The sequence below is a fragment of the Seriola aureovittata genome, chromosome 3 (assembly GCF_021018895.1).
Source record: "Seriola aureovittata isolate HTS-2021-v1 ecotype China chromosome 3, ASM2101889v1, whole genome shotgun sequence".
Classification (NCBI taxonomy): Eukaryota; Metazoa; Chordata; class Actinopteri; order Carangiformes; family Carangidae; genus Seriola; species Seriola aureovittata.
In genome coordinates this window covers 14,976,269-15,003,205 of record NC_079366.1, presented here as the reverse complement: position 1 = coordinate 15,003,205, position 26,937 = coordinate 14,976,269, and the positions used below count along the sequence as shown (strand labels likewise).

General features: G+C 41.4%; 1 protein-coding gene across 3 annotated transcripts in view; it reads right to left on the bottom strand.

Annotated features, from left to right (window-relative positions):
* Positions 1-26,937, bottom strand: part of LOC130162977 (phospholipid phosphatase-related protein type 5-like) — a 52,936-nt gene that overhangs the window by 1,419 nt on the left and 24,580 nt on the right. For 2 of the 3 annotated variants that reach the window (XM_056366922.1, XM_056366914.1), the window contains 6 exons: positions 22,178-22,366; positions 3,659-3,779; positions 2,936-3,186; positions 1,981-2,157; positions 1,132-1,262; positions 1-771 (listed from right to left, as the gene is read on the bottom strand). The exon at positions 1-771 is cut by the window's left edge and continues 1,419 nt beyond it. In XM_056366922.1, the coding sequence (XP_056222897.1) occupies positions 663-771; positions 1,132-1,262; positions 1,981-2,157; positions 2,936-3,186; positions 3,659-3,779; positions 22,178-22,366 (978 nt within the window). In that variant the 3' untranslated portion in view covers positions 1-662. Of the gene's footprint in view, positions 772-1,115; positions 1,263-1,980; positions 2,158-2,935; positions 3,187-3,658; positions 3,780-22,177; positions 22,367-26,937 lie in introns of all 3 variants that reach the window. The other variant, XM_056366931.1, reaches the window with a different exon arrangement.

Sequence of the window (26,937 nt, the reverse complement as noted above, 5' to 3'; positions counted from 1 at the left end):
TTCCTGAACACTAAATTGGTTCACCTGTGCTATAACTGACAAAAGTGCTTTCCTCTTTGACAGCGTCTCTTGTTCGTTTTTTAGGACAGGAACAATTCTGTACCATACTACTCGATGGTACCTGCATGTTCATTACATAAAGGTCTTTGTTTTTAATCTTGTCCTGTGTTTTTTTTAATTGTCCTGAGTGTTAGAAAATGGTCTTTTGAGGACGATCCACATGTGACTGGGATTTTCTTCCATCCCCAAACCCTCAGCTCAGCTGAGTTTTTTTTTTTTTTTTGATGAAGTGTTTTATCAAGTTTTCACCAGCCAACAGTCTTCAAAGTCACTGTTGAGGAAAAAAAGGACAGGGGAGTAGGACACAGTATTGCTTCAACAGCTCTGGCTTTGGCAAGTCTTTCATTGGGTCTTTTACACCCAAAAGAAAAGGGAGGCCATCTCGGAGGACAAACAGGGAAGAACAGGACAGAAGGACAAGTCTCCATCTCCTATTGGTCCTTAGCGGATGACAGGTTTCAGCCAGGCTCGCCATGTGCACATGTCGCTGTCCCGGTTCCTGTTACTGGTGGACCTTCACACCTGGGTTGATTTGACTCGTCGGAGAGGATGTCGTCCGTTGGGGTGGGCGGGGCAGGGTGGGGGGCATTCAGAGGGCAGGTCTAGACTGCGCTGGTGAGGCAACGCCGTGAGGGGAGGAGAACATCGGGAGGGGCGGGGGAAGGGATTGGCTGATGGTCATGTGATCTCAGAATACGGTAGCCCTGGAGCCTAACAGGTTGTGAAAAAGAAAGAGCGAAGTTTAGGAGAGAGAGAAGGAGGGAAGGAAAGAGTAGAAAACATTTGAAAACATTTGGGAGAAACCTGAAGGAATAGAGAAGATAAACTCGACTTGACTGAAACGGTACGAGACAAGACTGCAGAATGACGATGTCTAGAGAAGAGAGAGGGTGCACACAACAGATATCGGACAGAGAGAAGTGCGTAGGAAACATTCAGACAACATATTTCAATATAAATATTTGCCTTGCCAAACCCTCCCATTAAAACAATCACATGCACACATATACTATTAATCATTTAAACTATTTTATCAATGTCCCCCACTCCCTTACCTGGAGGCCACTTAACTTTTCGAGTGGACTCTCCACACGGGGCAGGCTGAGGAGAGGGAGCCCGATGGAGGGCTCTGGACGCTGTGCAGGAGGAGGAGTCGCCACTGCTATTTGGGTTGGCTGAAAATTGTTGATCACACATGACACCTGATGAAGAGCATAGAGCGGAGGTAAAATGAAAAAAGAGGGGAGAGATTCGCTCCACTGCACCACAGAGATGGATGATTTTCTGTTGTGTGAACTGCTCGGAGAGTGCATGGAAACAGATACTGAAGAGGGCACTTACAGTACGAGAGGGAGAGAGACAGAGATAAAAGAGAGCGAGAGGAAGAATGAATTGTGGGAGGAAGCACTGAAAGGAAGCTATAGTCTTCAGGATGAACCACAGGCAGCACTTTGATCTCCAAAGTTAACACCGTTCCTAGAAGTTGTTTTTTTTCTGGAAAATTGACTTAGGCCAAAAGGTCCAAGACTAAATGAGACTATTCGAATGCGCTTTCAGTTCAATCCATTCGCATTCATAGTTGTAACAGCGCGTGCGTGTGTGTGTGTGTGTCCTCTATCACACAGGCAGTAAGGCTATTTCATCTCCAGTTCGCCTTAATCGTCAGTCCATCCTCCCACCATCTCTCCTGCTCCCCATATTACTCCAACACTGCTCTCTCTTTGCATTTTTCTCCCATCATCATACTAATCCTTCTCTCTAGTGTTTCCCTCCTGTCTCTCTTCCCTTTTCCACCCATCTACCACTATCTCTTCCTGCTCTCATAACTTTTTTTTTCTGATCCCTGAAATTTTATCTATCTCTTCTTCCAACCTCCTTTCCCTCACCACTCCTCTCCTCCCTCCCTCCTCTCCTTCTCACCAAGAAGGCAGCGATGGCCCCTCCGGTGACAAACCCAGCCAGGACGTCGTTCCAGTGGTTCCTGTGTTCGGTCACCCTCACCACTCCCACCAGCACCGCCAGAGACAGCAACACCAGGCACAGGGTGGGCTTGGTCAGACGGGTCCCTTTGGTCCGGAAAACCAGGGTGACGTACATCTGGAGGATAGAAATATACTTGAAATAAGAAATGTTGTGTTCATTTTTTTCATGTGAGCTGAACCAGGTGCTGAATCCACCGGTTGTCAGTCAGCTGAGACCATTCAAACTGTGCGACAGCTTGAACAACCTAATAGGCTGAACAGCTTGAATTTAGCCACAAGAGGCCGCACTCTGCAGTGATTTTAGAGCTGCCGAGTGGTCTGATGAGGCACAGCAGACAGCGCCATAACACACCGCCATCATTTCTTTACAATGACAGAAACATGGCAATGCAATTAAAAAAAGAACAAAGGTTTTATAAAAGTTTTTTTTATCAGCGATACTTAAATCATAGCTGCAGTAAATGTTTAAACCAGAAAAGTGTATTAGGATGACTTTGTTGAGAAGCCTTACATGCACACATTTACCTTGGGAAATAAAAAACTCTGTTGGTTAAAGATCTAAAAACAGATCATTGCCAAATTAAAGAAAAAAATCTAAGAAAATAAAGTGGTCATTTGTGTTAAGATTCACTGATGATGATCACACACAGAAAAAAATCATTTTAAAAGTATGTACGTACCACCATATGTGGAGAAAATCAATAATTATAAAGTGCTTTTTTTAATGTCTATATTGTTACCTGACCTTATCAATAATCTACTTTATAGAAGTTTAAATTCAGTATTATATATATATATATATATAGTATTATGCTTTCCAACAGCATGACCTAACCAGACCAGACAGATGTCAGCCAGCCACCTTCACCCACTGCCCCAAACTCGTTTCCTACCACTGTGTAGATGGCTGAATAAAAGCTGAGAGCTGCGTCTTTGGAAGGGAAGGATTTTCGGGCGGACGCCACCAGGTATGGGTTTCCTGTGCAGGCTCGACGCTCTGTGATATAATGCAGGGGAGACTGGCAGCCCAGAGCTGTGTAGTTTGGCTTGCAGGCAGACAGGAAATGAGGGGTCTGGTTTCCTGTCACCACTTGACCAGCATTGGCAAAGATGGTGGTGGTGAAGAGGCCAAAGGAGTAGACACCTGTGTGTAAAAGAGAGGAAGTGAGAGAGAGAGAGAGAGAGAGAGAGAGGGAGTGTGTGCATATGTGACTCAAAAAAGAATCAATGAGAGTGGCGAAAGAAACTCAGATGGGAATTAAAATGGGTACGCTGACTGCTGCCTGTGTGGGAGTGAAAGGCCAGACAGACATAGCCCTTGCTTTTTTGCTTCTTAACTTCAGCGTGTCACTTTAAAAGATTCATAACTTGAATAAATACAGGCTACACGACATGATGAAAAAGGTCACAGAACATCAACAGAACAGGACATAAAGAGAAAAGCAAAGGAAATTAGTCCACGGCCCCCAAACTAAAGACAAGAGCTCTTTCTGCCCAGTCCACATCCTGCATGACAGAGGAGTGCTGGTGCAAGTCTTAATGAGCCTTGACTCCAGAGTACAGAGGCTGTATTAGTCAAAGCTGAAGAACCTCTGATCTTTAGGACGTTGACTGACCCAGAAAACGTACGATCCTACGGAGGAGAGGGTTGAAATAGCAGCAGTCAGCGGTCACTATGGTCTTCTCCTGGGCTCCCTCTGTCTTCACAAAGAAACTGGTCACTTCCCCGATTAGAATCTGGGACACAGAAAGAGAGAGAAACCACAAACAGAAAGCAAAAACTGTGAAGTTAAGGATTGATCAGCTCCACTGAATATTCTGTCAGTTAAATAAGATACTTTGCAAAATTATTCATGAGCTTTCCTCTCACAGCCTTGCAACAATGACATTTTTCCTTGGCCAGCTTCTTTAAATTTCCCTCACCACTGGGATGATTATGCTGCATTAGTAAACCCCAACATTAACACCTCCCACTCACTCTCAGCAGTGGGAGTTTCTCAACCTCAAAGTCTCATTTATAGATTCGCTAACTCTCTGTTTCTCTTTATCTCCGTACAACTTTTATTGAAGCTCCATAAAACCATGACTTTACTTTAATTAATAACGTTATGCAGGTTAACAACCTCAAAAGTGAACGTTGGGTTTGCCAGATAACATAAATTAAACATATCTTCCATGAAATACTTGAAATGTATTAGCTAATGTTTTACACCACCCTGCTCAGACCTTAATAAAACCTCCATTATAGTTTTACTGTTACACCCCTTAACACATTTTGAACACCGATTTGAAGAGCACACACCCCCAAGCCTCTGGCAGCCATTTTAGAAGCAGTTTTAAGAATTTAAACACCAAGTGAAATCAGCAGGACTCTGATCTCTTCCGACAGCGGAATAAATTGACTAAACACCACAAAACACCTTCCTGGACACCTTTCAACCCTGCACACTACACCTGTGTGATCAGGGACAGATGTAGGTTACATACTCATACAATATACATGGCCCATAGTCAGGAGCGTGGGACGATGCTAATGCACCAAAGCTAACTGCACTCAGTGTGACAGATGAAGGCTGAGGCTTACTCTAGAATTGAAGTTCCAGATTCAGAACCACCAATGGAAGGTTCACTGGGAGTAGTGGGGCTTGTGTGTCTCCATAAATTATGTCATGACCTTGAGTGTTGCAAAGCTATGCACCACTCCACTTATGGACGGGTGCAGTGGATTTAAACTCTAACCTTGAAAGAACCGTAAAACCCTGCTCACTGCACACTCACTATCCCTCATTTTGGTCCCCTGACCTTCGTCATGCAAAACTGAAACACTGTTAATAAAGGGAGTATAAGTGATCAGCAGTGTGCATTATGGACTGTTCGGCCGCCGATCATTATCTTCATTATCATAAAAAAATATGGGAACCGGTAGATCAGAATTAATGCTTCTAGTCACCCATCACCTGTGGTTAATACTCTGGCGGCTGAGGCTGAGAGAAGCACTGCTGTGTAGTGTAGTCCTGCCTTCCACCCTGTTCAATGCACTGGCACGTGACAAAACAAAACAAAACAACATGTCGGCTGATCTCACTCATAGATGACAGGTAACAGCTGCAAAAATCGGGGATCCGTACATTGAAATGTTTTTTGGTTCTTTCACGTACATTCACGGTGAAAACAGTTTTTTCTGTTCACTTTCACAGCAGTCCTGGTGTTTTGAACCTCACCTGCTTGGTGATTGACAGTAGCCAAGTCCAAACTAAACTGAGCTGGGTCAAACTGATTTCAAAAGTAACGCTGGTCTGACTTGACATCTATGTAAGACAGAGAAGCAGCAAGTTGCAGTGAAAGAAGATTTGTTGGAAGGACCGGAATAAAAAGGATACACTTAAGAGAAAACACAATCACATGACACTGTTGACCAATGACCGGCAGCCATTTTTGCTGTGAGAACATGTCAAATTAGTGTTGTGAGCAAAGGTCAACCATTAAAGGAGAGGTTTGAGGTTGACACTGTGTGTAACAATGAAAATGAAACAGGGTGATGCTGCTAAAGCTCAGCAAACCTTCCAAAGAAATCCTATGGAGAAAGAAAAAAATTATGTTTGAAGTCTTGCTAAACTTGAACATTATCATATGTTGGCTTCAACTTCTTCAGAAAATGTCACATGAGACAAGTCTTGGACCTGCCTCAACATTATCCTCACCAAGCACACACACATTTGATGATGATTTATTTATTTCTGCAGGGAGGTTTTTGCGGAGGGGTCAGCCATAAATCATCACGCCTAGAGCTGGTGGAGGTTTGGTACCTTGCTGCAGGCACTTTGGCAGAGCCGGTGGGCGCCAGCGATTAGACAGCTGGATTATATGTAGCTCTTTTTCTTTTTTTTTTTTACCTCTAGGCTGCTTGAGAATCACGTCACCCACTGCCCATGATTAAAATGACTCCATACTCCCACCAAAAGCACTACTGAAAGCCTTAAGACTGCCTCACAGTAGATGCCAGCAGCAGTGCTCATTATGCTGTATTGTTAGGCTCTGGAATAGTGTTTTGGTATTTAGGTTAAAATGAGTATGCAATACTTGAAAAGAAAAAATCTGTTAAATATTCCTGAGCCCTTACAACAATGTAATGGCAAGATTGGAACAGCGGACAGTCATTGTGCACTACAATATAACAGTACAAAGAGTAAATCCAGCTTTGGAAGCTGATTGGTGTAGCCTGGTCCAGTGCAAAAAAAGCATACAGCCTCAGTCAAAATCTAATTTTTTCTTTCTGTCTTTTCACGGGTCAGTCTTTCTTTTCTTTTCTTTTCTTTTCTTTTCTGTTTAACTTCTCTTAGACAGGGACTCATTGCATTCCACCATGAAAGCATCCACATCACAGATTTCATCCTGCCATGATAGGGAGAAACTTGTGTGTTCATTCATCCCCTCCTTCAAAAGACAGAGATGCTAACTTACTCCACGATGGTCATATATAACGCAGTGAAAAGTGGTCCTAGCTGGCCCACGGAGTATCTGTAAATTTCAGTGCGGTGCTCAAACCTGTTGAGCCCCGTCTCTGTTAGAACTACGGCCACAGTGAAATCCACCGAGCTGGCAATACTACAAAGGGGCTGCATTTTTTAAGCTTTCCTTGAAACACACATTTGCCATGGCCCTCTGATTTTCAGAGAGGCTGTTGCAGGAATTGAAAACAGCGTTCCCTCATTTCTTTTGAACTGGATTTATTGTGGTGTAAAAATGAATCTGAGCATCTGTGGTTTGCGGACGGAAACATGTGTAGTGAGATGATTACATACTCAGGAAGCAACACTGTGAAAAGACTCAGAAGATGACCATCAGAAGAGAGTATCTTTGTACGCGTAAGGCTAACTGTGACATAAGATTGGTGTGTTGCTCTCAGTCTAGCTTATGTTAAAACTCTGAATAAACTTTACTGTCCTGATGTATTTATGGGAGTTACTCGTGTGACGTGAATGTGAAGGGGATGAAGAGTGGAGGAGACAGCAGCCAAACTGAGATTACAGATTAAAGAAAAGAGGTTGATTGCAACATAAATAAAAACTATCAAAGGCTTATTCTGAACTTGCCAAATTGGTTTAAGCAGCTGTCTCTGCGATGGGGCCATATTTTAAAAAAAAGCCTTCCGAGGAAGCTTGATGATTTAAGTGGTGTGTGCATTAAAAAGAAAAGGAAAGATGCACACAATACAAACATTGCCACTAGCATAACTTCAAAAGGGAAGACACATCTTCAGGGCAGCAGGATGCGTAACGATCGTAGCTGCTGTAGCCACAACAAGCCCACATGCACTAAATGGCTGCAGCACACGCACATACATACACCATGGGCAAAACATAAACCTAGTGATGCTGAAAATAAGAAAAGGAAATGAATAGTAATATCTGAATCTGCTGTGAGATCCGTTTGTCTTTATGGCACTGAAGACTTGAGCCAATTTTTAAAGTTCAGCTAAATTTGGGAAATAATAACTGTGACATCTATTGTTAATTATTACAATTTACCAATTAATGTCTAATTAATGTACTATCATTTCAGGCAACATACACAGTTAGTATATATGGATAGCGGTTCTGAGAACATTAACTCCTTTAGAAAGGTCTTTTACATTCTGTCTACCTACATTGCCCTATCTCCATACTTTTGACGGATATTTTCAAAAATGAGCCAGCTGATTCCTTGAAGACAACATCAAACCAAAGGAATCGAGTTCTGAGAGACTGAAGGGCATGCGGGAACAGAGGGGGCGAAGCGTTTTCTGATGTGCATATCTAGACATTTGTTAGTGATACAGAAGCTCCTGGTGTGGAAAATGGCTTCCTAAACATACATTTGAGGGTTTACATTTGGATGAATTATTCATTTCCAGTGTGACGGCAGCACTGTTCATCATCATTTTACAGCTCGTGTTGAATCGTGTATAACGCAGCAGCACGGACACTGAATGGTCCTGTTACTTTTTTCTCTCTCCCTGCTCCACGCTGTGATGGAGAATGAAGTCTACGTCCCCATTAGTGAAGCCGTTGCCATGTCCACCCCTTTATCATTTGCTCAATTACTTTTTTCAACTACCCCCAAGCTAATGTGTTCACAGTGTTCACATCGATATTCAATGATGATGGGTTCCCACTGAGTTGGTACATGCTACATTTCACCAACAGCCCTGTATTCAAAATTGTCAATACTAATCCCTTTTCATACTGATCTCACTGAAAGGTTACTTCCTGCTGCTTTACTGAACATCCACTTTAATCGCAATAAAAGGTCTGTAATAGAAAAAATATAAAAATGTATTGATAGCACACATCTTAGAGATAACCTTGGTTCTCTCCAGCAGCTTGTATTTCAGAAGTCTCTGTTTACTAATCAATATTAATAAAAAGAATACAAAAGCAATCTCTTGATCTTTTATTAGTGCAAAACTTGCAGATATTTAACAGATGTTTTATGGAAGCTCTGTGGTTTATTTGATATTAAAATAACAGCCGACAGAATGAAGGACGGCTGGACTGGAAGCTCAAGTTTTATATTAAAGAAATGTCCTGGATTCATATTGTTCATGCACACTTTTACATGTCATCTGAACCATTTTAGTAAAGTTTAACAGACAATGAATAACATTGAATAACAAAGATAACAAATCTCACTAATGTGTCACTGGAAAGTTCTGATTTTACCATACATGTCCTGGACCGCAGAATACACACTGCATCACACTCAGTATTTAAAGCTGCACTAATCAATATTTTTGTATTAACAATGGATAAAATGACTTTATGTAATATGTAACGCTTGTAGTGAGAAACCCACAAAGAATTGTCATCTGACTCTGCGGTTCCCATCTGCTCTGCAGAGCGTTTCAGCATCTTTCAGCTAACTGTTGGTTTTTACAGCCCGCAACATTAGTGTTTGGGTCACTCCTACTGCTCTGCAGCTGTTGCTACTTGCCCAGAAAAAAACACAAACAAAGTTAGTGATTAGCTGGTGAGCATAGTAGAGCATTTGTCAGCTAAACAGTCAGATATTTCCCTCAGGATTTGGTGGAGACCAAAACCAGAGCTAAAAGAGAGGGAATATTGGACGTACATTCGCCAGGTAAGCAGAGACATGACTTCAAATGAAAGCTAATGTTGCTGTGTATCTGCTGGATGAATAAACAGGCAACCACTTGCTAACATGTTGTTCAAAACATCTATTATCACCAGGGATAATATTCCAATGTCGTGTTTACAGCTTGTTGTGCTGCCCACAAATGGCCAAAAATATTCATTAAAAACATTAATACAGTTTTAAATCTTTGGTTGTGGCCTTTTTTCAGTTTTGATCATGTACATTTTAAAGCTTCAGATATAAACCGAGGACTACTGATGTTAGCGATTATTGCAGCCACAGCGTTTATGCTAACATATAGTGGTGTGCAAAAAAATCTATTCACATTAGAATTGTGACTCTGTCTCTACCGATTCAGAATCGATTCATAAATTCCAGAAAATCAATTACTATTTTTTTGTCTTGTACTGTAACAGCATTGGTTTACATTGTTTCCTGACATGAGTTTAACTCGGCAAACCTATAGATGGTGTCGTATTGGTTTCTGCCCAGATTTTCCTCTTTGGTGTGAGCAAGAAGAAAGTGTAGTGAGCAATAAGGAAAAAGTACTTCAACCTGCTCCATCTTCATGAAGGCAAGCGTTTGGGCACATTTGGGATTTTATAATCTCGAGGGGAAGAAGGAACTCGATAAGACCCATGTTATACACATTTTTAAGCGCTTAAAGATCCAGTCATTACTAAAAACAACTGAAATGGCCAAAGTCGTCATATTTATATTTAAGGTGTTAATTGATTTCCAAACGTCAATCATGAATAGAGTAACACATGAAGGACAGCTGCACAGTGAATTAAATCGTTAATTAGTAAACATGAAAAGGCAGAAAACATCCTTTCATTCATCACTCATTCTTCTGACGTTTCTTTATTTGTGATGCATCGCCAAAGAAACATGACAAAGTCAACTTGTTAAACCTGGACAGCTTGTGCTGCTTCCACAGGGCTGCTGGAAATGAAAGCTAGCTCAGCTACGTTTTCATCGCCTAGCCTATTAGCTTTGCTGGACCTCTGCCTGCACTGCAACTGTTTCCCTGAATGGATGTCTCCAATGTCGCTTCATTTGGTCGACACAAGTAAATGAAATCATTCAAAACACTGAGTACTTGTGTTCATTCACCTATGCTGCTTGATTCCACGCTAATTACAACCTTCTACATCTATGGTATCTGCGGTGTCTAACACTACTTAGCTGGATGTTTGGCCGACTGCTGCATCATATTCTCAACATGATGAAGCTGCTCATAAAGTCAGTCAAACATTTGATCATGTGATCATAGTTTACTAATGTATGTAAACCTGCCACCGTGGTAACAGTGCTTCCATAACCTTTGAAACAAGATGGAAATGAATGGTGCATGTGCAGGTGCACGTCATAGGGTAAAAAAATAGCACTAATCCTGTGACCATCATAAATACATATTACCCATTTTTTCTAAATCCAATCAAATCGAGATTTTCTGAATCATGCACCCCTTCTATCATACAATCGTATAGATGTGCTGATATGTATATATATATATCATTAAAAAAAAAGAAAGTTAGCTAATGTATAGCAAATACCTAAAACACATAGTTTTGTGTATTATCTGACAGTTTATAACATTGAAACACTGAGTGATCAGCCTGTTTAAAATCAAACATGACCTTAAAATACCATCTTGCCTCAAAAACAGCAGTGTGGCCCTCTGTCTGACGGCTGTTACGCAGGCCACAGCTTCATTTCAGCAGAAATCACACACAGGGACATCAACAGTGAATGCCATTTGACATTTACAACACAGCACCTGCAACTCATGTCATTATCTTTTTGTCATTGTCATTTAGACAACAACTATACAAGCACAAGGACACCCATACTGGCATGTTAGCAAACAAAAGGAAGTGAAATTACACAAATTCAATATGAGCAAACAATATACACCTGGCTGGGAAGCACGGAGTGAAAAAAAGGTCTGAAAGGTCTACAAATAAAGGGTCATATTCCCTAACAGAAAGTTAATGAAAAAAGGTGAGGAGAAAATAAACAAATAAACAAATAGTAATAATGTATGAGTTTGTGTGTGGAAGAAAAATTATTAAGAGGCAAGAGGATCTGACAAAAAGTAGAGAGCGTCTGGGAAACAAGCCAGAATTGTGAGGATGAAGAAGAGATGGACTGACATTCAGGGATCCTGAAACACAAAACACAACTGATTTCCACTGCTTCCAAAGTAAATGGCTGCCTCTAATGGAGGGGAGGATGGTGGGGTCATTTTTTGAGGTATTTTTGAGGTTCAGTGGATATTTTGAGGTTTAGAGTGTTGCAGACTGTCAGTGTGTGCCTGATCATATTGAGGTGATTGCTGCCATCCCTCTGTACGTCATTAGACAACGTCCTGTCAGGATCATAGACTGTGTGGTCAGGATTGAGGGTCAATCTAAAAGGGTGTTTTTGAGGCCTTAAAACAGTGCATGGTCACATTTTTTGTTACATATTTTTTTCTCTTCTTTGTCTGTCGGCGTGATGTCATAAACAGCGAGGCTGCCGGGGTTGGAGGTGAGTTTTATCCTTCCAGTGTTTCTCTACCCTCACCGAAACTCATTTCATTGAAATATTTAGTTTATATCGCAAGAACGTGGAATTAAATCAACTTAACAACTATGAGTAGTGCAGCATACTTCAAGCCTCTCATTCGAAACCAGGGCTTTTTAGAATACAGGTACGAACTCAAAATTGTGTCATGATCCTAGTTTGAATTACCTGATAAAAGGAAACAGCAAAACATATGAATCACCAGACTGTGAACTAAAACACTGAGTAGGCGATGTTGACAGAACTTGGTTGAAATGAGGACACTTCACTATCCTAAGGGGATACCTTAGAATTCATCTGAAGAAGATGTTGCTATTTGGTTCGGGAAATAAAAATGCATCCAGTTTAAAGATGTTTCATTTTTATTATGAAATATTAATATGCAAGACAAGGTTTTGTGATCGTATAAAGAGGACAGAGCCCTGCCAAACGGTTCAATGTTAACTTTCAAATTGTAATTTCCAAAGTCTTAGTGGAAGATAAAGGTTTCCACTGGAAATCCACTGGAACAAGGTGAAAGTCAGACTTGGCAGCCAATTAGTTTTCAGAAGATATTGACTGTGTTCTGGAGGCAATTTCTGTTGTTTAGCCTGTATTTCTTTTATCCAAGGATATTCAGAGGGATAAAGAGAGATCTCAGCTACAGTCACAGGAGATAGTAAGATACAGACAGACTTGTATGTAAACACCTGAATAGAGAGGAAGCGATGCGATGGGGCCGGGGAATGAGAAGAAAGAGAGAAAATGGGGGAGTTGATGAACATGACCAAAAGAAAAGAGAAAAAGGCGGACGAATGATTGACACGAATTTTCTTTTCCTGCCTCACAGAGCAGAGATCACTTTGTTGAGAAAATAGGTACTGTACTCTAGAAGCTTTAAGTGAGACTTTTTCCATCAGTGGCGGGAGCAGCTCTGGAGTTTTTCAAGTGCAACCTCTTGACACTGACAACAGATAAGGTGAAAGGATGTCTGTGCAGGGAACAGTGGGGCACAGGGAGGAGCACACCAATGGGAGACTGACGGGAGAAAATCCAGAGGTTGAGTGAGTCTTAATTGGCTTTCTTTGAGTTTCTACCTATTGTGACATGGTGACAGTCGATTGTAGGGTGTTGGAACTATTTGACAAAAGCTGACAATGAGAATCAAAAGGAGAAAAACGTGAAAAAGGAAAAGGATGAAAAGGTGATCCTAACACACAAGAGCATATCAGAGAAAAACAGTCAGTTGAAGACCTAATAGTAGTGAGAAAATAGAGCAGTCAACAGGCATCTAATCATGAGTTCTGACTGTACAGAGAGGAACTGTAAGCTGGAAGATTTTTTTTTGTGTATCCTGGATGTTCAGTCAACCATCACTTTCAATTTTACAGCTCCTAAAAGAAATACACAAGTGTCTTGAGAGAGGACATCAAACAGAACATATTCAAGTTCACTAGATGTTCAGGGACAGACATCCACACTTTCACTCTGTCTATGAAAAAGCATAATATACACACTGTGTACTATGAGTAATATAACAGCAATCAGAACAGGGACAAGTGATGCAGCATTAAATGCCTGTTTGACGTCAAAATATATAAAAAGCAACTTAAGCTTAAGGGGGAGGAGTGTGGAAATTTATGCCGTGTTTTTTTTTTTTTTATTACAGATGTGTTTGTAATTTTGTCTTCATCATTAACACCCTGGGGATGTTGTTTGATAACACTAAATTTAGCTACGCATTTACACCATGAACTGGTGCACAGTGAATCGTATCTAGTTCAGTGTTAAATGCCAAATCTGTGCGTTTATGTATTTATAATGTGTGTTTCAGTGGATTTCCTCCACACTTACCTACCTTCTAAAAATGATGTAATGCTGACAGAAAGCAGCTCTTCACTGCTTATTGTGAGAAGAAACACAAAAACCTTCACGAGGATTACGCAGTCTACATGAAGCTTCTGCAAATATCACATGACATCTGTTGACATTGCAAGCTCAGTGCTCTACTTTAAACACACACACACACTCACACACGCAGGCAGGCAGGCAGCCTTCTCACACACCAGCAATGGTAACCATGACAATTTAGCTGCTTCAGCTTCATCATCACCCACACTCTCTCCATCCATCTCCTTCCCTCAGTCTCTCCCTGCTTTTATTCTGTGTTTCGTTTATGGCTGGGCAGCTTTCCCAGGTCTTTGTGGAGGAGAGAGGCGACCAGAAACAACTCTCTGTTTTTCTGTGTTTATTTCTATATTTTTCTTCTCTGACACAAATATAAAATCGTGCTTCCTTGCCTCCGTTTTGCTCTCTCTTTCTCCCCCATCACCGCTCAAATCCTGTTTACACCCAGTAAGGTTTTAACCGTGGTTTGAGGTATGCCCCCGTTCTTCTTCTCTTCATCCAGCTTTCCCTCCTTTATTTTCTTGTCTCTTTGCATTTTCCTCTTTTTTTTTCCTCTGTCCTTATCCTGCTTACTCCCCGTTTCTATCTCCACCTCCTCCTATTCTCCTTGTCCTCCTATAACTTGCGTTCTTTCCATCTGCTTCCTCTTAAGTAGAAACAGAGGGATCCTTGGATCAGTGTGGGAAGAGACCTCGCAGCTAATCTGCCAGAGTGAGGGTGTGAGTGTATGGCTGGATTAGGGTTCTCATCTATGGGATAGAGCATGTCTTACAGGCTATCGCAGTGGGAACGCAGAGCTGGTCAGGCGCATCGACATGGGGCTACATGGCCTGCTGTCTTCATCCCGCTGTGATTGGCAGTGACAGGATAAAGCTGTGATTATCCCTTATTATCCCTGCCCTTTTTTCACCGCTCCGTAAGCACGACTGCCGACACGCTGATCTGTCTATCTGCCGTCCTCTCTGTCTCTGACTTTCTGTCTCCCTCTTTTGAACATACAAACACACAGAGGAAGACGTAGACACAGATAGACAGACAGACAGAGATAGATAGAAGGTGGTGGTAACCCACAACACAGATTATACAATCAAATATGGCATTTTTAAAGAGGAATATTAAATGAACTTGTAATAATAATATTAACAATAACAATACACTTATACCAGCAATTGTTCAAGTATTTAAGCTTCTCTCTTACTGAACTAAGAACAAGAGAAACAAGATATGTTTATTTAGTTTCATTATTTTTGCTAATTTCCTGTCACTAACCTCTTCTACGGGACATCCTGCCATTCTTTCACCCTCCAGCGACTGTTCAGCTTTTTTCCTCAGTGTCCTGTTCTCCACCAGCTCACAGTATACACCTGCCCCTCATTCCCCTAAACTTTTCCTCTGTTCCCTTCCAGACTATTGTGCTTTTGTTCTCAGTGCCAGGCCATCCTCCTCTCTGCCTGCCTCTTATGACCATTTGCCTGCTTAGCCCCTTTGTTTGCCTGTAGCAAACCTTTCTACTGTACTTCAGTCACAGTAATTGTTTTAATTCAGGCTGTCCACAAAAGGGTTATGCCCTTGGGTAAACTGCCTGTTTAAATGAACTTTTACATGCAACTTTTAACCTTAATTCCCTGTTTTCATTTGCAAACACTGTTACAGTGTGCATGTACTGTGGTATGACATCCAAATCCAAATCATATCTGGAGCGTGAAAGAAGAATAATTCTAGCTATGCTGCTAAAACTCCCAAATTAGGTTACAAATCCAGAGAGATATACAGAATCTGCTCCTGTTCACAGGTGAGTTTAAGATAACCATACATTTTGATGGGTGGTAAAGCATGCTGTCAAGTACTGTCCTTAGCCTTGGTCTCTTTCTCATTCATACACCTGTAAACACTGCCACAAGAACAAATAATGGGCTGAAATGAAGTTTCCATAATAGTGTCTACATTGACTGACTTTTACAGCAGCAGCTTCATTTCTCATCACCACCAAAATCACTTACACTGAATTTGGGCCATTTCCCTATCTCCTACATCCTTCCTAAAGAGGAAATCATCAGGGGGAACTGATCTTCACACAATCCATTGTTTGGGACGACGAGAGAACAATGAAGAAGTTTCAGTTTGACGCCCAAATCTTTTCTCCTGCTCAATGGTTCTCCCCAATCCTCTTGTGCCTGTCACTCCATTATTCATGAAAGATTGTCCTAAGGCTTAAACAGTACACAAACTTCTGGCTCATTTGCATATATGGGCATTGGACTGATGTGTGTGCGTAAGGGTCTGTGCTTGCACCCCTGCATGTGTAAGAAGATACAAGACCGATGACAATTGCAATCAACTCTGAAAAAAGGCTGATTGCACGAATGAGCTGCACGAGTTCTTCTGTTTCACAATCTATAAAGATGCTTTTCCGCCTTACTTTACAAGGTGTGTGTGTGTGTGTTTGTGTGTGTGTGTGTGAGCAGATTTCTTCTGGGTTGCTTGTCAAAGATGACAACTCTGATTGCAATAACAACAGAAGGTAAATATAGAATAGTGAACAGCAAAAAATAAGAACAGGAAAAGCCTGGATATTCTGAACAACATAATTTGCTCTACATTTGCATAACAATTGAGCAGTCAGGGTGCATTGTGGGAGCCATCTTAATACAGGAGAACTGCGCTGTAGCAGGGCTCACCTACATCCTCCCACCATTTGAATCACGTCACTAAGAAGGAAAGCAATTTCCACATCCAAGTGTTTATGACAGGGAGAGAAAAAAATGTGTTGCTTGTTACAGTTAGATTTGACATTTCCATCTTATTTCTGAGACCTAATCAAGAAGATTGGATTTTGTCATATTGCTGCATGTTACCACAGCAGGAAGCGCGGCCTTGTGGTTAGAGATGAGGTATGTCTCTAAAAGCAAAATTCAAAGTGACAACACAGTTATAACAGCTAAATTTGGTTTTAAACAAATTCATTTGAATGAAATTGTCACGCTCAGGGAAGGGGAAGATAGAGGGGGAGTTTCAACTTAGCATGTGAATTCATACCTTTAACCTTTAGCAACGGTGTTGATCTTTGAAGCAACGCAGAGAACTGGAGAATCTATGATGGCGATAGCGATCAAATTAGTTGTGCACTGAGTTTCATATAACCCTGCTCTGCAGAATGAGAAGCAATAGTTTTTTCTCTTCATATCCATTTTTAACCGCAACCACTGCAGGATACACAAAACATGTTCTCTGAATAAATTTGTTGTGACCTGTTTTTTTAGATTGCTATTGTATGTGGCAATTATTTGTATTTTATGAGGGTTTTTTTTTTTTGGGGGGGGGGGGGGGGCACATTTCTTTCCCCAAAATGCCTTTCACCATCCCTCAGAATAAGTGTTATGCGAGTATATATTGCACAGGAAACTGTATGAGATGAAAAGCAACAGTGAAGGTACTGAAAATATAACATCTGGTGGCCGCTTTGCCCGAAGCTGTTAGTGGATTTTCTGCCTCTTCTTCTGGATTTCTATCTGATTCTATCTGATCTAATCTTTATGAATGTGGAAATTTGGCAAAAAGCCATCAAAAACCTTACCTTTACTTAAGTTTATGTCCTAGATACAAGTTTTTTTCAGCTGCCGAACTCCAGTGTTGCAACATATCCAAATGTCATCTATGTTTGGCCATTTCTATGTGGGGAAAATGATAAGTCACTACAACAAACAACATACAACAGTCCTAAAAACAATTCCCTATTTAAATATCCTTCCAGCTTGAGGCATACTGCTCTGTAGGTCACCCTGACCTTTGACCTCTGCAAGGCAAAAAGAATCACTGACTTTAGCATCCTGCATTTATTCATATCTGCATCTGCTTTAATCCTGCCATTGTCCCTCTTCATCTCTTCACTCTGAGGTTGGACCGCATAAACTATTAAAATGTCCCAACACAAAGTGGCTTTGACTACATCCACCATCTGTTTCTCAAGATATGACAGCAACAGCAGCACAGCGCAAGTGTATTGTGCATCAAGAGCTCTCACTTAATAAACTCTGGCATGACTGGATGATATGGTCTGTCTCCATGGTTTGCCCCAGTCCCCATCTTTCTGTCATATGGAGCTGAATTATGCATGAAGGCACTTCCCAAGGTTTAACAGACAGCACCAAACAAACTTGGAGCAGCGGGCGGCAACTGAATGGCATCGGACAGACTCTGTTCTTAACCCTTCCCTCTTTCCTCTCCTCCTCTAGCTTCATCCTTTAGCTGCTCTATGTCTCCTTTTTGGGTCTTGTTTTTGTCTTGTTTTCTCTCCGGTACCTCTGTCTCTTGTGTCTCACTCTTTCTCTCATTGTGATGTGCTTGTTGCAGTTTGAACTCTCACTGTCTCTCCTCTCAAAGAGCGCCTTCACTTTGCCTTCCCGTACTGTTTGAGAGGCTTATATTTAGCTGCATTAGAACAAAGCTCTCCAGGGCAAAAGTATTTGGTATTGTGCTTCTGACCCACATAAAAAAGGTGGAGAATACATCCAAAACTTTCATTCATTCATGGCCTCATATCCTCTTGCTTGTGCTCATAAGTGTATCACAGTATGAGCCTCCGTGTGCTGTGGAGGCTCACACTATGACACACGTATTTTAAGCCTATAATTACCACTTGATCCTGTGATTGGTCACACTTTAACTGTTTTGAATGACAGGGGGGGTTGTAGTGTGCAATCAGCATCACATATACAGTCTCCATTTGACAATACACACGATCACACACACAAGCACACACACACACATAAATAGTTAGCGAATGGGTCAAATAGCACTTACTCTTTCAGCTAGCTTGGCATGATAATTAGCATGAGTGCTGAAATGTCACCTGTACTGTGTCTGGTGTGGTGCATGCATTGTATATAGGCTATGTATATAGGCTTGTGTGTGTGTGTGTGTGGAATTAGCTACAGATTCATAGAGACTGCCTGTAGCCACTCTGACTAGTACTCAGATACCAGCACTAGTCACACACATACACGCACACAACACACAGACACACACACATACACACACACACACGGACTCCCACTTACAGAACCTGTTTTCAGTGGCGTTGGAGGAAAAGATGTGCGGCGTCATCCACCCACACACTTACCTTCACTGATGCACTAAAACTTACAGCATTTTTGCCAAGCACCACACAAGTGCTTCTATTTCACTCAACCTCTCACTTCCGTTCTCTTTTCCTCTTCACACACACACACACACACACACACACACACACACACACACACACACACACACACACACACACACACACACTCACACACTCACACACACACACACACACACACACGCACACACACATTCTGCTCTTATTTTCATCTAGTTACCACATCAATACTCGACTGTGCTCCGCTGTGGCATGAGTTGTTCAAGCCCTGCAGTTTCATGAAAGCGATCACCGCTACTTTTCAACAATGTCACTTTCAGCACAGATTTTTCATGAGACCAAAGGGACATGGTGGGTTCTGTTTTAATGAGCCTAAACACAATTACATTAAAATCCAATTTTTTTGGCCTTTTCTGATACCTATGAAAATCATAAACTGTTGCATTGGTGAATGTGATAATCACACTTACTTACACACAGCTATTGCTGGAACTGTGTTCCACTACCTACTTCTCCAGAAAATGAATTTTGTGTCATCAAATGACCGAAGCACCAGACTTCAGTCATGTGATAACAAGTGGTCATATAACCCTGATATGACTTGAACGAATCTAAATACTGAAAAAAGGTTTTATTAACTGTGTTACTGATACCAAAAACGCACAGAGTGTATCCTTGGGGTCTAACAAATGTGGTGAGTATATTTCTATAACCATAAACATTTGCAAAGCCAAAGTTTCAAGTATCTTAAATCCTACATAGTTTACATCCATGTTTTCTGGCTAGCAGTCTTCTTCTTCCCTGCCTTTGTCGGCACATTGCCACTTGTAGATCAGTGAAATAGTATGAAAGGACTGTGTATCATGTCATCCACATGAACGAGACAAACAAAACAGGGAACCACTCAAAAAATAAATAAATAAATAAAAAAGCTCCATAGTCCTACCAGAGGTAAAAAAAACTCCACAGGGTATCTTTGAGATGATGTTCGAGATTCCAGCAAAGATGGCAGCAGCATCCAGAGTGATGCCTGTGACGATGTCTCACTTCATTTTGTGTGTAAACAAATTGTTTTGTTGATTTTGTACTTTGGGGTCAACAGCTCTCAGTGACTCAGGAACAAAGCTCTACACCTGTGTAATGTGCTCTTTATGCCGTAAACTTAGGTAGGTAGGGGCAGGGCAGCAGTTTTGTGAACTTTGCGGTCACAGCATTCTCTACAAAGAATTAACTGATTCACTTAAAGATGGTTAAAACTGAGGCAAAGACGCTCACAGGGTCACCACTGATTTCACTTGTCACAGGGACTCTGTGGAAACAGTCGTATAATGTCCTCTGTGGCACTGGAAGGAGTTTTGTCAAGTGTATGAAAGTAACCCTGGTGATGTCATCTGGGGTGTCTCTGGTTAGGATAACATAAAGCCTGTCTGCACTATGAATTGGTGGGGTGAAGTTTGGACATAAGTGTTTACCAGGCACCGTGGGTCTAATGAAAGAATGACTTTTGGTGCTTGACTGCCACTGAATGGAAGTACAAACACTAAATGTCTAGAGCACCTTTGAAAATAAATGTTTTAAGAAGCTGCAGGTAGATAGTTGTCTGCCTACACATCATTATACAAGGAGACAGCAGCAAAAAGAGAGAGGGGCTGGGGGAAAAATAAGAGAAACCTGCAGAATTTCTGATAAGTTTAAAAATCTGTTTCAGCTGTCACACACACACACACACACACACACACACACACACACACACACACAGACACAATGCAAACACACACAAAAAGTCGATATATGTTGTGACAGCAAACGTCTGTAGTGTCAGTCGAAGAACTCGTCCAATTTCTGTTTGTGGCTAAAAGTCTGAGGCAAATTTGAGAGAAAAGTGAGATGAATATCTGCCTCTTTATTGTATCTGAACAGAGGCCCGTGGGATGGAGCAGTATCTTGGAGCGAGAGAGAACACAGATGCTCTGACTTTCAAAAAAGCCGCTTCACACTCCAGGCAAAATCACGCCACTCCGCTCCCACTCTGCTCAGCTCAACATACCCTGGTGCCTGCAGCCTCCGTCCATTCTACTGCATGTTAGGCTCTAAACCAGCAAACAGAATAAATACAAACAAACACATACAAAGTGCATCAGTCGTATGTGGTCTAGAAAGAAAAAAAAACATTGATACGTGAATCTTTCAAGCACAAACTGTGGTCCAAAAATGTAATCCAAAATCACCCATATTGACAGACACATCTCAGAATAACACCCTAAACATCATCTACAAATATGCTAATATTGTAGCTGCTTTTATCAATAATGCTTGTCAACACAGGAGTAAAAAAGATCTATATTGTCATTGGGTAATAGATGAGGGGAATGGGGTAGTTTTGTCTCTACAGCAGCAAATGACCCAGGACTGCCTGTACCTAGGTGTGTGTGTGTGTGTGTGTGTGTGTGTGTTTGTGTATACGTGTGCGTGTATACGTGTGTGTGCACACGCACGCTGCCATAATATGTGGCTCAGAGGCAGCCATGTCGTAACACCACTTAACTATGGGACATCAAAGAGACAAGCCCTGGGGGACAAGACAGACAGTCATGGAGACAGAGCTTTGATGAGGATGTGAAGCTATGTTTCATTATTAATAATGTCCCACTGTACCGACAAGAAATTATGGCAGCTGTAATGGAATTCAGTTTATTCTAGACTAATAACAACAATTACTGTCCCTTTCAATACTCATTTAAAACTGATTTAGTGCTAGTGTAAATGCATGGGTTACCACAATGAATGGCAAAAATAAAGTAGTTGAATAGTGAGGTCGGATTCGCTGCATCAATGTGCATTCTGCCTAGAATTCATGACCTACAAATTATAATTCGATATAGATGTTTAATTATTAAAGATGCTTCCATATGCATTTTTAAGTCTTGGATGAGGAGTGACGGTGGCGATAATGAAACTGTGCCTCTTCTTGTGCATGAATAAGGGAAGCCATTCAGACCTGATGTTTTACTCTGTTCTAATGCTGTGCAGTCTTGAAATAAGGACAGGCTCTCTCTACACTGTAGCTATCTCTGACTGCTCTATGGAGGACAAATATAGTGCCCCGTTGCCATGGTTATGCCAGAGAACGCATCCACACAAACAGTGCAGTGAGACCACGAGGATACACACCTACACACCTCTCTCCCCTCTTTCAATCCACAAACACCACGTGTAGATGAGGAGGAACTCCCCATGTGTGTGTCTGTGTGTGTCTCACATGTTTTGAGTCGATCGCGTGTGCATGCATGTAGGTGATTTTCATTTCTTTTCATGTGAGATGTGTGTGTGTGTGTGCGAATGTGCGTGATGAGCACCTGTGGAAGAACCTTTATTTATTTATTTTACAAGTTGAACACAGACTCACCGTCACAGTGGGGATGGCGGTGACGAGGGAGTAGACGAGGACGGGCGGCGCCTTGCTGTTGTCCTCTGGTCCTGGGTACGGCTTGGAGTAGGCTTTGTCGAAGCAGAAGAAGCCCTGGATGTGCACGGGGAACGTGTCCGTGTACTCAAAGTAGTACGCCAACAGAACGGTCCCTGCCATGATGACCAGCTGGAAATAAAACATATTGGTTCCAGCTTTAGGATTGCATCCACAGAAGAGTGCAGGGGTTGAGAGAGAAAAGACAGCCGCAAAAAAAAAAAGAAAAGAAAAAAAAGAAAGTGGAAAATGTTGTCACGGATAAAAAAAAAAAGAGAGAGAGATTTTTCCTTCACAGAGCAAAATGATGGATGCTTCCGTAATGTGTAAAATGAATCAAGTGTGCGTGGAGAGATAGTGAGAGAAGAGGATGAGAGGGAGAGGGAGAGGGAGGGGGGAGGGAAGGAAGGAGGGAGGGAGGTAGAGATAGAGACGGAGGGAGACAAATAAGGAGAAAGACAGATAGAGAGGGGGAAAGAGAGAGCAATGACAGAGATACAGAGCGAGAGAGGGATCCCTTCAGCGGTGTCAGTATGCATAGTGGGAGGGTAAAGAAACAAACCGATCAAACAAAATAACGATGTGTGGAGGAAAAGAAGCAGAACTGAACAAGGATGGGAGAGAGAGAGTGGGGATGGGGGGGGTGCATATGGGGTGAAAAAGAGCAGAGTAGTGGAGAACACAAGAGGTGGCAAGACAGATAAAAAAAAGAAGAAAACATCACTTAGAGGAGCAGAAGGTAGGAAGAGAGGAATTATATATGTGTGACTCTCTGCATAACTTAAGTTAGTACCATTCAGCCATTTGAATTACCAGCTGTATGCAAAGCACAAGCCATGAAGCATAAAATATGACCTTCATAACCGTTTAAAAATAAATAATAAAGATGCATTAGAAATTCATAACAGAATGTGTGTGTGTGAGAGAGAGAGAGAGATTGAGAGCAGGGGCGGGAAAGGGGGTGATAAACATAGCAAACATCAAAGAAAGCATGTTATTCTGCACAGATGAGACAGATGCACTCGTGCTAATTATTCATTTATACTCCAATAAACAGCACACTAACTCCTTTGCCAAGTTCCCTAAAGATAAAAAAAAAAATGTACAACTGTACAGTAAGCTTCCCTAAATCTGTAACTGAAAACTTCTTTTACATTTTTGTTGATTTACACATTAGAAAACTAATAAGAATCATGCAATTCTTGATGATATTAATTCATTCAACTTGTTTCCTTTTGTTACTAGTTTTCCCAGTATATTGTGTTGTATTTCCAAAGGTGAGCAATTCTAGACTCAACAATCATTTCATCAATCAGTAATCATCATCAACAGACAAATGAGTTCCAGGGAGCAGAAATCTGGGTGATTAAATATTACACTTCGACAATGAGAATAATGCTAGATGGATCAAAACAGGGTGTTTGGGGATGATGGAGGGGTTTGTACATAGAGCTTAAAATACCATTAATCAGGTTCTCACAATTCAAACCATTGGGAGTGAAGCTTTAAAGGAATGATTTGACATTTTGGGAAATTCATTTATTCACTTTCTTGCCAGAAGTTAGAGAAGAGTTAGAGAAGGTCCACTCTCACATTTAAGCTTTAGCTATACCAAGCTAGAGCCAGAAGTCGCTTAGCTAAGCTTAGCATATGGACTGCAAACAGGAGCTAAAGTTTATTTAACTCTGTCCAAATTTTTAAAAAACAAACAAAAAAAACACCTAAAAAACATGTTATATTTTTTTTTTTGTTAATTTTATACACAAACCAAAACGTGAAGACATCAAGTTGTGTCAAAAGGGCGTTACATTCTGTATCCATGGCTGTGTCCCAATTCATGGGCCGCATCCCTCAGAGGACGTGGTACACAAAGGTGTGGCCCTTCATTTCTGTCGTAGACCACGAAGGCTGAACTGAAATGAGAAGGTCTTGCCTGTGGAGAATTTTCGCTTTGCGTCACCAGCTGTGCCCACCCTTACCGTCGCATCGCAAAGCGCAGCTCCTGACGCCTAGTAACCTTGATAACACATTACATTTTTTCTGAAACCCGATACTGACATTTAAAAGTGTAATCCTCAGGCTCTCTGTTGATGTTGTTTGCTGCCATATTATTTTCATTAACAAAGCGCAGCGAATCTCGGGATACATTGGGCCACGAAGAATCCACCCGTTGGAGCCTTCGTTGCCCAAGAAAAAAAAGGCTGCTTTTCTTGGCCGCATTTGACGGAGCCTTCAAAATGGGACAGCCTAGTTCCGCTGCCGGACGAAGTCGGTATTCAAATGCAGCCTTTGAAAGGATGCTGCCCCTGATTTGTGAAACAGTGTATTTCTTGATGACCAGCAGCTGGATGCAGTGACTTCCTAGAGTCGCCCAGTTGCCAAGGAACCTCACCATGGTGACAGGAATCCCAGAGGTCAGTACATTACTGTACCTACATAACTTTCAGCCCGAAGCGAATGAGCTCATTTCTAAAAATGTGGAACTGTTCCTTTAATTTTTAATTTGAAATGTAACTTCAGCGACAACCAAAACCAAAGTTGTTTTAGTTGACTAAACATTTTCATCAAAACGTAAAAAAAAAATTGTGGCCTATGTACAGTTTGTTGTGTTGGTTAATTCTTTATTTATTTCCAATTCATTTCCAAATAATCTCTTAATGAGGATGATGATGTAAAATGTGTCTACAAACAAACATACAATCCAGCATACGGTAAATGAAGGATAAAGTTTCCAAAATAAATGAATGAGGAATAAATATTCAATAGAGCAATTTCTGTCATGGAAATTCATCAGAAATAACCTCAATAATAAACTCAACACAACTAATCGAAGTATGCCTTCACTTTTCTTGTAATTAGAACTAAACAACAGGAAACTTTAATGAAATTACGAGGAAGTAACGAACCAGTAAAAAAAAGCAATACTGTCACAGTGGTGTAATGCGATGTTCACAGCTGTTAATATGTCATCTGTGTTTGTGCCGATTTTATTTTCATTAATGCAAAATTGGATTTGATACAAAATCCTCTTTGTGCTTTACAGCAGTAAACGGGAAAAGTATCACAGTGGAAAAATGGCTGAACAAGTGACAAACCACAGTGAAAACCTCCTCCAACATGTTTATCCTCTTCAGCAAAGTGACAGAGTACCCACTTGGTCTAATGCTTAGGGAGGGAGGAGAGGGGGAGACTTGTTAGACGTAACACTATTCAGCTTTATTACATACTGAAGAGTGACAATGAACATGGCCGAGAGAGAGAGAGAGAGAAAAAGAGAGAGAGGGGGTGACCTAATTCAAGCTCATTACATTATATGCTCCGCTCTACTGTCAGATCTGCTGTTCTGCGAGTTTCCTTTTCCAGTTTCCTTTATAGTTGTTGAAATTCTGTGGATGATTCCCGATATGCAAAATCAAGTAATAGATCTGTATGTTCCCATGGCAATGCACAAACCTTATCTACTCTAGTCTGGATGTGTGAGGCCTCATAGTCTTTACACCAAGGGTCCCCAGTGATGAGAGCATCATACTGAGGGGACGATGTATTCAGTGACAACCTGAGGCCGTGAGCAAAATCATGAGGGACACAAAACACACACACACATAATCAGTCCATGCACACACATATCCGCACATGCTGGCAAATCATACATACACCTCCAGCCTGTAGTTTATATATAGTCCAAGAATATCAAGCGGCTTGTTCCTCCGTGTTTTTCCATGTTTGTTTCCATCTACATGAGCTTGCTTTGTGTGTTGTGCGTGAGTGGGTGTGCGAGTGTGTTTCCGCGTTCAGAGTGTGTATGAGTATGTGGTTGCATTCCCATGTCTGAGGAGGAACTCTGACACAGGCACGCCATGGTGAACATTGCTTTCCATCATCGGTTCCTCTGCTCTCGCTGAGCTACAGAAGGCTTGAGGGAGGGAGCGAGGGAGGGAGGTGTGGAGAGGTGGGAGGAAGAGAGCGAGGGAGGGCCACAAACACCTATCAAAGTTTAAACAAACATTTGAAGACAACTGCAGAAAAACCCTCCCTGGGAGATTACACATGTCATCTCGCATCGACTTTTACACTACATGCGCATTAAAATTGGCTGCGCTTATTGATTGCACTGTCAGTCTGAGAGCTTCTACAGCCATGACTGCAGAATAATACATGAGAAAACAGGAGTTATAGTCGACAACACTTTCCGTTCATTATGAGTTAAGATTATGACATGACTTTTTTTTCTCCAGTATGACTAAAAAACACAAACTTTCAGTAAATACAGTCTTCTAACTTCTCATTAATACAAACAGGAAATACAGCCTCCAATCAAATAACGGCTCAGAGCTCATCTGTGACATCTCCCACACCAAAAAATTACCAACTTCCTGTGCACTCTGCAGCCACAGCCAGTTTGTCTAAATATTCACAAAGGTCAAAGCAACTTCAAGTTGATGGTTCCTAATTAACTCACTGACACATCCAGCACAAGTCACCTTGGAATATTAATTTGCATAAAAATGATTTCTAAACCGTCGCGAGCATGTACAGTATGAAACTACTGACAAAATAAGCTGCAGGAGGGTCATGGAGGGTGCAGACAGGTCAATATCATTCTGTCACAAGAGTCGTCTCTTACATACGCTGTGTACTCGCCATCATCACATGGCAGCCTCCTTAAGGTGTTTGTAACTCACAAAGAGAGTAAACACATTTTT